Genomic DNA, 12,498 nt, shown 5'->3' on the forward strand with positions numbered 1-12,498 from the left:
AAAAAATGTTTGGATTAATAAAATTGATTTATATGTTCGCACCAATTTAATTATATATATGTATGTAATAGTTATTGATTTTTAATTATTCAATATATATTTATTATTTCATAATATGTAAGAACATATAATACATAAAATAATTTATATATATAATGTTTATCCCTCTTAATCTAGTAAATATATAATTTTATGAAACTGTAAACATAGATATACATGGAGAATGATTACTAGTCAGATCAATTGTTTATATATATACCTACCATACATGCTCTCGTAGAACGAAATTCTTTAGTCACATCAGTTGGAAAATTTGACAGGGAGGAAGAAAAAGAACGGCCAAATAAACCACAAACCAATTCACACTTAGAAAACCATAAATCAAACGGTAATATATTGGAGTAGATAATGGTTAGCTCTAAGTTAACCTTATCTAGGATAATGGTAACTATTGTGTAATTATCCTACGCAGAATTTATTGGATATTTTCTATGTATTTCATCTTTTACATAGTATTAGAATACTGATCTACAATTTTATATTCTATGCCAATACTTTCTTCTTTTCTCTATGTTTGTAAAACAAATTCTTTTTCTTTCGACAATGACTAAAGAGATCAATTTCAGTCGAATCGCCTCCAGTGTTCAACATCACCAAAAAGCACTCTTAACTCTCTTTGCATACGTAAGAACATAAAACCCAAGCACTCTCAACTCTCTTTGCATACGTAAGAACATAAAACCCATCTCCACATACTTTATAACATGCTATTTGCAAATTTGCTCTCTTCGTGAAGCACATGAGCTACATTGTTTCATCGATGATGATGATAAAAACCTTCTGCAACGTTCACAACGAAAAATGGTACAACCCAACCAAATCCCGATTTTGTCTCGTGGAACCTTCATGATAAAATGATGTATAGTGCGATGATTGGATCGTTATCACTTATGTTTCAACCAGTCGTAGTTAAAGCCACCAAAACTCGTGAAATTTGGCAAATTCTATTTCAAAAATATGGAAAGCCAACAAGAGGGCATACTAAGAAAATTTGACAACAAATCAAACATACTGTCAAAGGAACAAACGATCAATGAATACATACATGACTCCTCCTGGACAAAGTTGACAAACTAGCGCTTCTTGGAGCTGCTTTTGAACACGAGGATCTACTTGATATCATCACTGATGAATTTTGGTGATGACTATAGAGCTGTTATGGATATGGTCAATGGACGAGACTCTCAGATCTCTAGTGATGATGAGCTTCATGAGAAGCTAATGGTTCGAGAGCATACACTGAACATTACCAACTCTAACAATGCATTTGATCTAGCTACAACGAACACATCACAATATCGTCCTCAACAAAACTAGAATACTCTGCTCCTCGTGGTGGATATCGACAACAACGTCTGTATCTTGAGAAGTGCCAAATTTGTGGAGTTCAAGGACATGGTGCACACATGTATCCTCAGTATCAACAACCTCAACAGATAAATCAACTTGGATTCCAATCGTCGCCCTTCTACAGAGGATATGCAGTCTCTTTCCAACCACCTAGCAATGACTATAACAGTCACTAGTAGCATCATCCACATTTTACTGGTCATCTTTGCTTCCAAAACCGCTTTACTATTATCTTCTACATAAACTTTATATGTATTACTACAACGTTCTACACAAACAAAACATGATTTATCATAAGTAAACCGTTACATATTACTAGTTTAGAAACATAAGAAAATAACTCTACTCTCCCCCTCTTATATGTTCTAATTATTAAAATCCTAATGTTCAGTTAAATCATTTGGAGCATAAATATATAGTACAATCGGTTGCAGAATGTTAGAATTCTCAGGTCTTGGTTTAATATCGAAAGTACCACTTGTGATTATAGCATCGTACTCATCAAACATGGAAACAATCCAAAAAGGATCTTCAAGAGCTGATATATATGGCCTTTTGGTACTGGAGAATGTGTCTGAATGAGAAGAGAAAGGATTTGCTTTTGTTCTCTTATGGTTTGCCTCATAAACCGCTGTAACAGCCTGAGTTGGCGTTGTCGGAATAGTAACCGATCATTTATACCGCAATCTTAACTGTCTGGGCCTATCAAGTATATCAGGCCCATTAGACCCAAATCTTCTTACGTCGTTCTCCTCTACCGTTTTGTTTTTTTTCTTCACTGTGCGGAATTTTGTCGAGAGACGCGTTTCTTCTGCTTCCATTACTTAAGTTTCTAAGATCCAAATCGTCGAATCACATGTATCTCGATCTGAGTTTCGCAAAGGTAGATTAATACGATACACAAGTATCTTCTTCTTCTTCCAATCCACCAGATCTCAAGCTTCCATGGCTCTCAATCTCCGCCAGAAACAAACAGGTAACTCTCTCTTTCTTTGTAATTCTCAGTTTCTGCGACGATTCTCGTCTCTATGAAACTCGATCTCTTGATACTGTCTCATCACTATTGAATAGATTAGGACGATGAATCTGTAAATGAAGAAGCTAATGATTTTATTTTGAATCTCTTGATATGATCTCATCACTATAAATTAGATTAGGCTAAACTTTGTGTTTATGAATCTAGAAGTGAAGATACTTATGGTTTCGTTAACGTTGGATCTTTGATCTGTGTGGTTTGCAGAATGTATAATCCGGATGCTGAATCTGAACCAACCTTTGAAACAAAGCGGAACTGCAAACGAGGAAGTCTACAAGATCTTGATCTACGACAAGTTCTGCCAAAACATTCTATCCCCTTTGATCCACGTCAAGGATCTGCGTAAACATGGAGTCACGCTCTACTTCCTCATAGACAAAGACCGCAAAACCGTCCGTGACGTCCCCGCCGTCTACTTCGTTCAGCCCACTCAGTCCAACATCCACAGGATCATATCCGACGCTTCTGAGGCTCTCTACGACACCTTCCATCTCAACTTCTCGTCTTCCATCCCTCGTCCGCTTCTCGAGGACCTCGCTTCGGGTACTCTCAAGTCGGGTTCGGTTGAGAAAGTCTCCAAGGTGTATGATCAGTATCTGGAGTTTGTGACTTTGGAGGATAACTTGTTCTCCTTGGCTCAGCAGAATACTTATGTTCAGTTGAATGATCCTAAAGCTGTGGAGAAGGATATCGAGGCCATTATCGAGAGGGTTGTTAATGGGTTGTTTTGTGTGTTGGTGACGCTTGGTGTGGTCCCTGTTATTAGGTGTCCTAGTGGTGGTGGACCTGCGGAGATGGTGGCGTCTTTGTTGGATCAGAAGCTGAGGGATCATCTTTTGTCTAAGAACAATATGTTTGCTGAAGGAGGTGGTTTCATGAGCTCCTTTCAGCGTCCTCTCTTGTGTATTTTCGACAGGAACTTTGAGCTTTCGGTTGGGATTCAGCATGATTTTAGGTACAGGCCTCTTGTGCACGATGTTCTTGGGTTGAAGCTCAACAGGTTGAACGTGCAGGGAGAGAAAGGAGGGATGAAGTCGTTTGAGCTGGACAGTTCTGACCCGTTCTGGTCTGCAAATAGCTCTCTGGAGTTTCCAGAAGTGGCTGTGGAGATTGAGACTCAGTTGAACAAGTACAAGAGAGATGTTGAAGAGGTTAACAAGAGAACAGGTGGTGGGAGTGGTGCTGAGTTTGATGGGACGGATTTGATCGGGAACACAAAGCATCTCATGAACGCTGTGAACTCTCTCCCGGAGTTAACCGAGAGGAAGCAAGTAATTGACAAGCACACCAACATCGCAACCGCGCTCTTAGGACAGATCAAGGAGAGATCTATCGATGCTTTCACTAAGAAAGAGAGTGACATGATGATGAGAGGCGGAATCGACAGAGCCGAGCTTATGGCTGCTCTTAAAGGCAAAGGTACAAAGATGGACAAGCTCAGGTTCGCAATCATGTACTTGATCTCCACGGAAACCATAAACCAATCAGAAGTTGAGTCCGTGGAAGCAGCGCTGAACGAAGCTGGAGCTGACACAAGCGCGTTTCAGTACGTGAAGAAGATCAAATCCTTGAACGTGTCTCTCGCAGCTTCAGCGAACTCAGCAAGCAGAAGCAACATTGTAGACTGGGCCGAGAAGCTTTACGGGCAATCCATAAGCGCGGTCACTGCAGGAGTCAAGAATCTGTTGTCTAGTGATCAACAGTTGGCGGTGACTCGAACCGTTGAAGCTTTAACGGAAGGAAAACCGAACCCAGAGTTCGATTCTTACCTTCTGCTTGACCCAAGAGCTCCAAAGCCTAGCTCAGGTGGTGGTAGCCACGTGAAGGGACCGTTTAGAGAAGCAATGGTGTTCATGATCGGTGGAGGGAACTACGTTGAGTATGGGAGTTTGCAGGAGCTGACACAGAGACAGTTAACCGTGAAGAACGTTATTTACGGAGCAACAGAGATTCTTACTGGGAGTGAGTTGGTGGAACAGCTTGGGCTTTTGGGTAAGAAGATGGGTTTGGGAGGTTCGGTCGCTGCGTCCTCTTCGTCTGGTCACTGAGCTTGAGAGTTTTTCTTCTTCTTCTTTTTTTTCTTGTGAGAGTTTTTCTGTTTTGTTAAATAAATCTCTTGAATGCTTTTATATTTTAATAGTCTTTTAATCCGGATTTAGATTCATTATAAAAACTTGCTATACCAGACTAAATTTTAGAATTTTCAATGTTATCTTGCAAAAAAGAAAAAAAGAAAACATTATACGAAGGAAAAAAAACAAAGGAAACATTACAGTAAATTAATAAAATAAAATAAAAACTAAATTCACATTATTTCTTGTAATACAAATTTGAAATTTTATTGTTGAAGATTTTTCAATTATTTTTGCAGAAACCAATCAATGATAGTTTTCCCAAAAAAAGCAAAGAATCCATTATTAAAAAAAAAAAAAATCAAAATAAAATAAAGTAGGGAGGATGAAACCAAACAAAAGCAAAAGCAGGTGGTGTCCTTTTTTGTAAGATTGTCTTCGTCTCTGCCTTGCATCTCACCCGCTCTCTTCGGAGAATCATCAACTTCCTCTTTGCCTCTGATTCGTTCCTCGAATCAATCAATCAATCACCTGGAGCCAGTCTCCAACCTTATGATCTCCAATTGTGAGGATCCTTTTTTTTTTTTTTTTTTTTTTTTTTTTACTTTTCGTATAATCATTTCATAATCTTTAAGATCGATTTCAATTTCTGTAGGATGGATTCGATTTAACCATTGCTTATACGTTGTGTTGATAGCCAATCATCATTTTCTGAAACGTAGCCATTGCCTATATATCCTTTTGTTTCATACTAAAATGAAGCTAAACAGGCAAATGATCTGTCTAGGATAGAGTTAAGACAATTTTTTTAGGATACATAAGCTTAGATCTGTAAGGCTATTTGTTTTTGGTTTGGTTATAAAGCTGTCTTTTTCTTGACTTATTACAGTTTAAAGAGGCTGGTGATGGCTTGTAAAGAAGATACTAAAGCATCTGCACAAGATGAAGCCACTGAGGAGATATGTAAGACTGAATTGGAATCTCGTCGGTTTCTGGTAGATAGTTTAGAAGCTGAGCTTTTGGATGTCAAAGCTTACCTTGACTTTGGTTCAGAAGAAGACGCCAGAAAGGAGTTAGGCGTTCTTTCAAGTAGGGTGAGAGCAACTGCAACAATACTGCGCTATTTAAGATCAAAAGCTAGAGCTTTGTCCATTCCTGATCTACCTCAGATGGAACATGAGAAAGACGGTGGTTCATCCTCGTGTATAGAGGATGAGATGCTCCAGTCCATAGAGATGGTTACTGGTGTGCTTGAGTCTCTCGTTAGGAGAGTCACAGAAGCAGAGTCCGAGACGGCTGTTCAGAAGGAGATGGCGCTTTTGGGAGAGGAGGAACTTAGCAGGAAGACGGTCCAAATCGAGAATCTGTCTTTGAAGCTACAGGAGATGGAGAGATTTGCTCACGGGACTAATGGTGTCCTGAGCGAAATGAGAGAGAGGATTGAGGAGCTAGTTGAAGAGACGATGAGACAGAGGGAGAAAGCTGTTGAGAATGAAGAGGAGCTGTGTCGTGTGAAGAGAGAGTTCGAGTCTCTTAAAAGCTATGTCAGTACTTTTACCAATGTTAGAGAAACACTTCTTTCTTCCGAGAGGCAATTCAAAACCATCGAGGAGCTTTTTGAACGGTTTGTTTCGTCATCTTCTTTATTACAGCCTTTGTGTGTAGCTTTAAAACATCATTAGCTTTTGATGGTGAAACAGGTTGGTGACTAAGACGACACAGCTAGAGGGGGAGAAGGCGCAGAAGGAGGTTGAAGTTCAGAAACTGATGGAAGAGAATGTGAAGCTGGCGGCACTTCTTGATAAGAAAGAAGCTCAGCTTCTAGCTTTGAATGAACAATGCAAAGTTATGGCTTTAAGTGGATCAAACATCTGAACAATTTCCTTATATCTTCGCCGGCATTGTTGTTTTTTTTGGCTCATCTCTTGTTTTTGGCTCGTCAGATTGTTGCAAAGATTCTTACTCTATTTGGCCTTTGTTTCAGAGAACATTCTTGTGACTTTTATCTGTAAATTTATTAAGGCTTATGCGAAAGCAAAGATAAGCCCCCAGAGTTTGAACTTTCTTTTGACTCTTTTATCTTTCATCAACTAGATTTCGAACACAAAACTGGACTGTCTATATATGGATCTTTGGTGTGGTTAAAGGAAGGTCATCTTCCATTTCCATCCAGGAATGCTTATTCTGAAAGTGTTGACTATGTGATACAAGCTGATGTCGCCGAGCTACAAAGACAGCTGATGAGCATGGTGGGTGGGCAAACTGAAGAATTTTAGTCTTCCTCTGGTTATGAATGTTAACAACAGAGCAGTTCACCTCGAAATTTATTTTGTGACACAATATATGTCAATGGGTGCAAAAAGGTAAGATATCTTTATTATATTGATTGGACAGCTATTCTATTGGTTAAAACATGTGAAGAAATCACCATTTATTGTCAATATGCATATGCTTTAGCTCATTTTATCTGCATCTCCCTCAGATCTTCTGTTTTCATACATTCGCTGCAATCTTTTTGTTGTTACAAGTTTTTTTCTCAAACATAAGCACTTCGTGAGTGTATAAAAACACAACTTAAACTAACTTTGAACTTTGTGATGAATGGTTGTAACAAGAAACATGACTTGAGAACCGGCAGTTACCCATGTAAGTCATCATCTTGATCGTCTATTGTCATTTTCATTCAACAGACCATGTGGGGATGCGTCGATTTTTAGGCTCTTACAGATTTTTTTAGTTTATTTTATGTATGTTAGAAGGAGCATACATTCACTTCTTGTGGGTAGGGACTTATGACAATGACATTTATCAGGCTCTTGTTTAGTGAAGCTCAAGAAAATCAAAATAGTCACATGTGACTTGGAAACCGAAAGAAAGAGAGACAAAGATGTCGAAATCATTCTTGTTCTTTGTGGCCTTAGAACATGGGGAATTAACTTCCCCACTTTAGGGTTATCCAAAGAAATAAAAATCAAATCGGTGGCTCGTATTTCATGGTGGAGAATATAAGCCTTATATGTTATGGCACTCTTAGCTTAGTTGGTGTTGCTGGTGGTGTTTGGATAGTAGCGTCTTCTTATTTCTCTTGGCTCTTTCTTTTTCTTGTATTGTACCTTGTCTTCTTCTTGTTTCTTTTTTATTATTTCTATAGTACTCTCTTATTTCTTTTTGTTTCTGCCAAAAAATATTTAATTAATATTTTCCAGAGGTATATGCTGAACATAACAAGTTTGACATCCCCCTTTTTAATTTTTATAATTTGAAAATTCTTATAACAGTTTTTTTTCCGAAATTTAATCTAAATTCTCTATATAACATCTTACTGTTGTTGAAAAAAAAACATCTTACTGTTAAATTCAAAGTCAGGATAAGATTGATCAAATATAATTGGATTTCCAATGAAATATTGATGATAATCATGTCATTCACCAGGGATACAATAATGTACTAACTCATTTATGTATGCATTTGTTTATAATATTATTTTCATTATTGATATTTTAATATACATAATGTTGATATTAAAATTTATAGTTTTCAACAAAATACAATTCACTTAAGGACTATCTCAATTTCTTTCTACAAATACTCATTTTCTGTTGACAAATAAAAAAAATCTCATTTTATTCCATTATATTATATGTTTATTTGAGATAATTATTTTTTACCCTCGGTAAAATATCATTATATAGTTAGTTTTAGATCGACCTAACCAATTTTGGTTTAGATTGATTTTAGCTTGAGTTGGTTGTGTGCTTAGACTCTCATACTATGGTCAGTTTGATGAGTTTGTAAACTGATTTCAGTTGCTTAGAAATATATTCGCTTATCTCCCCCACATATACAATAGACCTTATTTGAGTCCTAATGTGAGAGTGCTAATGATGAGTTTTATTTACAAAATTAGTAAATGAAGTGTTATATATTATAAATCATTGAGTGAGATACGCAATGATACGCATAAAGGATTATCCTAAGCAGAAGAAGGTGTTGGTACTTTCGGTTGATGTCAAGGAAGAATGAATCGATAATGTCTCCGAGTTAGAACCACGACAAGTGCCCCAATTATCTAGTCAACCAAGTGTCATTGTTCCACCATCATTCCACTGTCCACCCTTCGATCCTACACCACCCATCATTTTGACATTTTCTTTATTTGTTTATTATTATTTTGCTTAAAGATTATTATTTTGTTGTTATTGTTTTGTTTTTTTTTTTTTGAACTTTGTTATTGTTTTGTTTTCTTCTCAAGATTTGTCTACATTTTTCTTGGTTTTTAGTACTTAATATCTGACGAAATAGTGAGTAATTTGCTATCGATCTTTGATTCAAACTGAGAAATGTAACCATACTGATCAACATCATCATGGAAAGCTGAAAACTCTAGTGGAAAAGAATATCGTATAAATCTAGTTTTAGTAACTAGTATTGTAGTCTCTTGTCTTAATTATATTTTTAACATGTTCATCGCATATGCATAGGTAGATCTATTTTTGAAAATATAAGTGATAGTGCACAAAAATAAATATAAGTGATAAGAAAGAATGGTAAAAACTGTTAATCAAGAAATTCTGGACAAAGACTCATGCTTATTATCGCAATTTCTGGGGCCATAAATTCTAATTTCTGGAAAATATTTCTGTATTTATCTCCTTCATATGTCGCACGAAGAATTAATATTATTAGCCAAAGGAATTTAGTTTTCATTGTTCATTATAGACTGACTCTTTTTATCATATGGACTGAACAGACTACAATAAATCGAAGGTGAAAAGTGAAAACTAAGATATGATATTTTGATTATGACCACATGCATTGACAAGTAAGAAAATGGGAAGGACGGCAAGAGGTACGTGAAAAGGAAGTACGTAAACACTAAACTTTAACTTTGAGGATGGAATCATAATAAAACAAAAGATTAGGTTTGAGCCTAATGCATTGTTCTAATTTTCACATGGGGACTTAAATCCTTTATGCTTACCATCTTAGGTTTAGGAACGTATTATATTTGTCCAAAAAAGGGCACGTATTATATGTATGCTGAAAACAAATTGAAATTGATTAATTAACTGATTGTCATTAATTTAGAATTTGTATTAGTAAGTTTCAAATAACACAAAGATCAAATCATTTTATGTGTTATATATTCTCAACGTCAAAACTATTATATATGCAAAATAGTAGTTATATATATATATATATATATATATATATATATATATATCTAATTTCTTAAAATAGAGAAGACACCCAAAATATTACAGAATAAAAAATTGATGAATATGTGTAGGAAAATGGTAATATCTGCAATACTGTTTGAATAATTTGATTTGTAATTGCAATCCTCGACTAATGATGGCTTTAATTGGTAACCACTTATTGAATGAAAAATATGGAAAAAATGTTGAATAAAAATTCATTTGAAGAAATGAATTTAAAAAAAATTGAAAAGAGAGAAACAAACATTCCATATCAAAATTAGTGGATGAAAATATTTCTTCATCATTTCAATTATACATGAGGAAGAATGAGGAATGAAATGGAGCTCACATGTTAGAACATGATCAATGGTGTATACATTCTTAAATAACTTTTATTAATAAAATAATTATATAATTAAAATTTATTTTAATAAAAATAAAATAAATCATTCGCAAAAAGACATGTGGAAGAAAAATTAGAAACTAAGGTTAGAGATATCTTTTACATCTCTTAAATAAGAGACATATCTTATTTCTCTTTCATATTTTTAATTATTTTTTTATTTTATTTTAATAGTAAGAGATTAGCTAAAAAAACTTGCATTAATCATGCTCTTATTAGTTTGACAAAAAAAATTCAATTTAACTGGTATTATTTCTGAAGAACAACAAATTCATCATATTTTTTTTTTCTAAAACATGGTCACCAATTACTGCTGATGATTGATAGCAGTATTTGTTAAATTAAAAAGTTCCTAACAAATTACTCTATATTGATATATAATCCAAAAGTGACCTACATAAAAAATCCGTTGATTCTTAATTATATTTTAAGAAGTTCGGGTCTTCAAGTGATGTTTAACCAAACATGCAGTTTTGTAAGTCAGTAGTTTCTTCAAAAACTTCTAAAACAAACATATTATATTGGTCAATTTTTCAAACGTAAAAAAAGGGTAACATTTTTTTTTATTAACCCGAGGATATCCCGGGCCTATGGAAGAATCCAGAATAATCCCCAAGCGGAGGTGCAGCCCATGGATAGACCCTTTCTCCGGGTATTCAAATGGGTCGAAAGCAATAGCCCATATCCATGTTAGGTGTCTAGGAAAAATGTGACTTAATTTTCCATAACAGGTGGATCGAGCTTACCGTGCCAGCTTCCCAAATCTTTTTCCTTATCACTTGACCACAGCCTGCCGGACAAAAAAACGGTAACTTCGAATCTATTAGTTTTGTCTTAGATCTAGACGACATTAATTGTTAGAAGAAAACATGTTATCTTTTGTTATGAGCGAAATGGGCGTTAATGTATGATTCAGTATTAATGGCCAGTTGTGGCAAAACAACTTCAAATTTTTCTCTGCATACATGTGTGTACGTATGAGAAATAAAGACAAAATGTTTTGCGATATCTTTTGTGACGACTCCTTTATAATAGTGTGTATCCAGTATACGTACGTTGGCTACAACTTACAAAAACTATTTTTTCGTCCGTAAGCATGTACATACAGAACATACTATACTATAAAGATATATACCAGACCATGGTCTCGTTTATATGATGTATATATATTAGAGGTAATAGAGACAACGTGGACATTTGTTTGTAAAATTGTGTCTAAGTATGTAAAGTCAAAAGGGAGACACTGTAGGGCAATGTTATAGTCCTACCCAACTGAATTTTGTATATATACATTCTTTCAGAATTTTAATTTCATCTCTCTCTCTCGTTCTTGTGGCTCTGTCCTCAATGTTTGTTAGCCCTTGCCTCCAACAACGCACATGATTTTGCTTTCACAAGAACATAAATCTTTTAAGATGTCCTAGTTTGAATCCAACCAAGAAATTTGGCTTTATATGATCTCAAAAAATAAGGTTATGATCAGATTAGGGAAAATATATTAGTATATTACTGTATAATCTTTCTTTTGTTATGAACCAGATCATGGATGACTCATAACCAAAAGATTATGATTTGTAATCTTTCCATTTATCTATGACGGTGTAATCTCCTATATAAGGACTTCTATGTTATGAATAAAGATAGACTTTTCCATTACTTTTTATAACACGAAACTCTAAATCCCTAAGCTAATACCCAAATCGAAAAACCCTAAAACCCTAACCCTAGCCGGCGATCCGACAAACCCTAAACCCCGATCGCGTCTCTTGTTCCCGCATCTGTTCCAGCTCGCGTCCCTGATCAGCTTCAGCCCAAGGCGTTCCTGATCCTAGCTCAGACGTTCGCGACCCGAGAGCAGCTCCAGCACGCGACATCTTCCTCGTTCGCTACAGCATCAGACAGCTCGCGTCCCGTTCGTGTCCAGCTCGCGGCTCAACTCCTTTGGTGGTCCGATTCAACAATCATCTAAGGTTAAAAGGTAATTCAAAACCTAAGAACCCATAATCGAACATGGATTGATTGATAAATAATGAAACCCTAAAACCCAAATCTTTATGAATCAAAACCATAGGGTAATAGATCAGAAATCTTAATTGAGTAAACCGAAGCTCTAAAAGTTTGATACCCCAAACCCTAAATCATGTTCCTACATGATTAAAACCCCAAATCGGGTTTGACAAGTTAAAATCCGATAAACCCTAACCCTATATCTATAAACCCTAAATAATATAAGTATCAGAATTAATTATACTATAATTATCAAATCACATATTAAAACCCTAATCGAATATTTTGAAATCAAAACTGTTTTCGATTTTGATCATTGAAGTTTTAAATCTGATTGAATCTGATGCTATGTTGCTAGAATTGTTTGAC

At 35.5% G+C, this 12,498-nt stretch overlaps 2 protein-coding genes across 4 annotated transcripts; both read left to right on the forward strand.

Moving 5' to 3' along the window:
- The first annotated feature begins 2,148 nt into the window (after positions 1 to 2,148).
- Positions 2,149 to 4,610, forward strand: LOC106335395 (SEC1 family transport protein SLY1). Its single transcript, XM_013773911.1, has 2 exons — positions 2,149 to 2,386; positions 2,651 to 4,610. The coding sequence occupies exons 1-2, from the start codon at positions 2,356 to 2,358 to the stop codon at positions 4,492 to 4,494; spliced, it is 1,875 nt and encodes a 624-aa protein (XP_013629365.1). The 5' UTR covers positions 2,149 to 2,355; the 3' UTR covers positions 4,495 to 4,610.
- A 295-nt stretch (positions 4,611 to 4,905) lies between these two features.
- LOC106328468 (tropomyosin alpha-1 chain-like) lies at positions 4,906 to 6,583 on the forward strand. Of its 3 annotated transcripts, none has more exons than XM_013766913.1 (4): positions 4,906 to 5,083; positions 5,174 to 5,236; positions 5,408 to 6,142; positions 6,219 to 6,583. In XM_013766913.1, the coding sequence occupies exons 3-4, from the start codon at positions 5,424 to 5,426 to the stop codon at positions 6,391 to 6,393; spliced, it is 894 nt and encodes a 297-aa protein (XP_013622367.1). In that variant the 5' UTR covers positions 4,906 to 5,083; positions 5,174 to 5,236; positions 5,408 to 5,423; the 3' UTR covers positions 6,394 to 6,583. The 3 variants fall into 3 exon arrangements, with proteins under 3 accessions (XP_013622367.1, XP_013622366.1, XP_013622368.1); XM_013766914.1 differs by lacking the exon at positions 5,174 to 5,236 and having other exon boundaries at positions 4,907 to 5,083; positions 5,408 to 5,579; positions 5,610 to 6,142; XM_013766912.1 differs by lacking the exon at positions 5,174 to 5,236.
- Positions 6,584 to 12,498: the final 5,915 nt, after the last annotated feature.

The sequence above is a fragment of the Brassica oleracea genome, chromosome C3 (genome assembly GCF_000695525.1).
Source record: "Brassica oleracea var. oleracea cultivar TO1000 chromosome C3, BOL, whole genome shotgun sequence".
Taxonomy (NCBI): domain Eukaryota; kingdom Viridiplantae; phylum Streptophyta; class Magnoliopsida; order Brassicales; family Brassicaceae; genus Brassica; species Brassica oleracea.

What these genes read in the sequence shown, in the direction of transcription:
- LOC106328468 (XM_013766913.1), top strand. Translation starts at nt 5,424, where the DNA reads ATGGCTTGTAAAGAAGATACTAAAGCATCTGCACAAGATGAAGCCACT. An exon ending in ATCGAGGAGCTTTTTGAACG is followed by an intron (nt 6,143 to 6,218) that starts GTTTGTTTCGTC and finishes ATGGTGAAACAG; the next exon opens with GTTGGTGACTAAGACGACAC.
- LOC106335395 (XM_013773911.1), top strand. Translation starts at nt 2,356, where the DNA reads ATGGCTCTCAATCTCCGCCAGAAACAAACAG. An exon ending in TCTCCGCCAGAAACAAACAG is followed by an intron (nt 2,387 to 2,650) that starts GTAACTCTCTCT and finishes TGTGGTTTGCAG; the next exon opens with AATGTATAATCCGGATGCTG.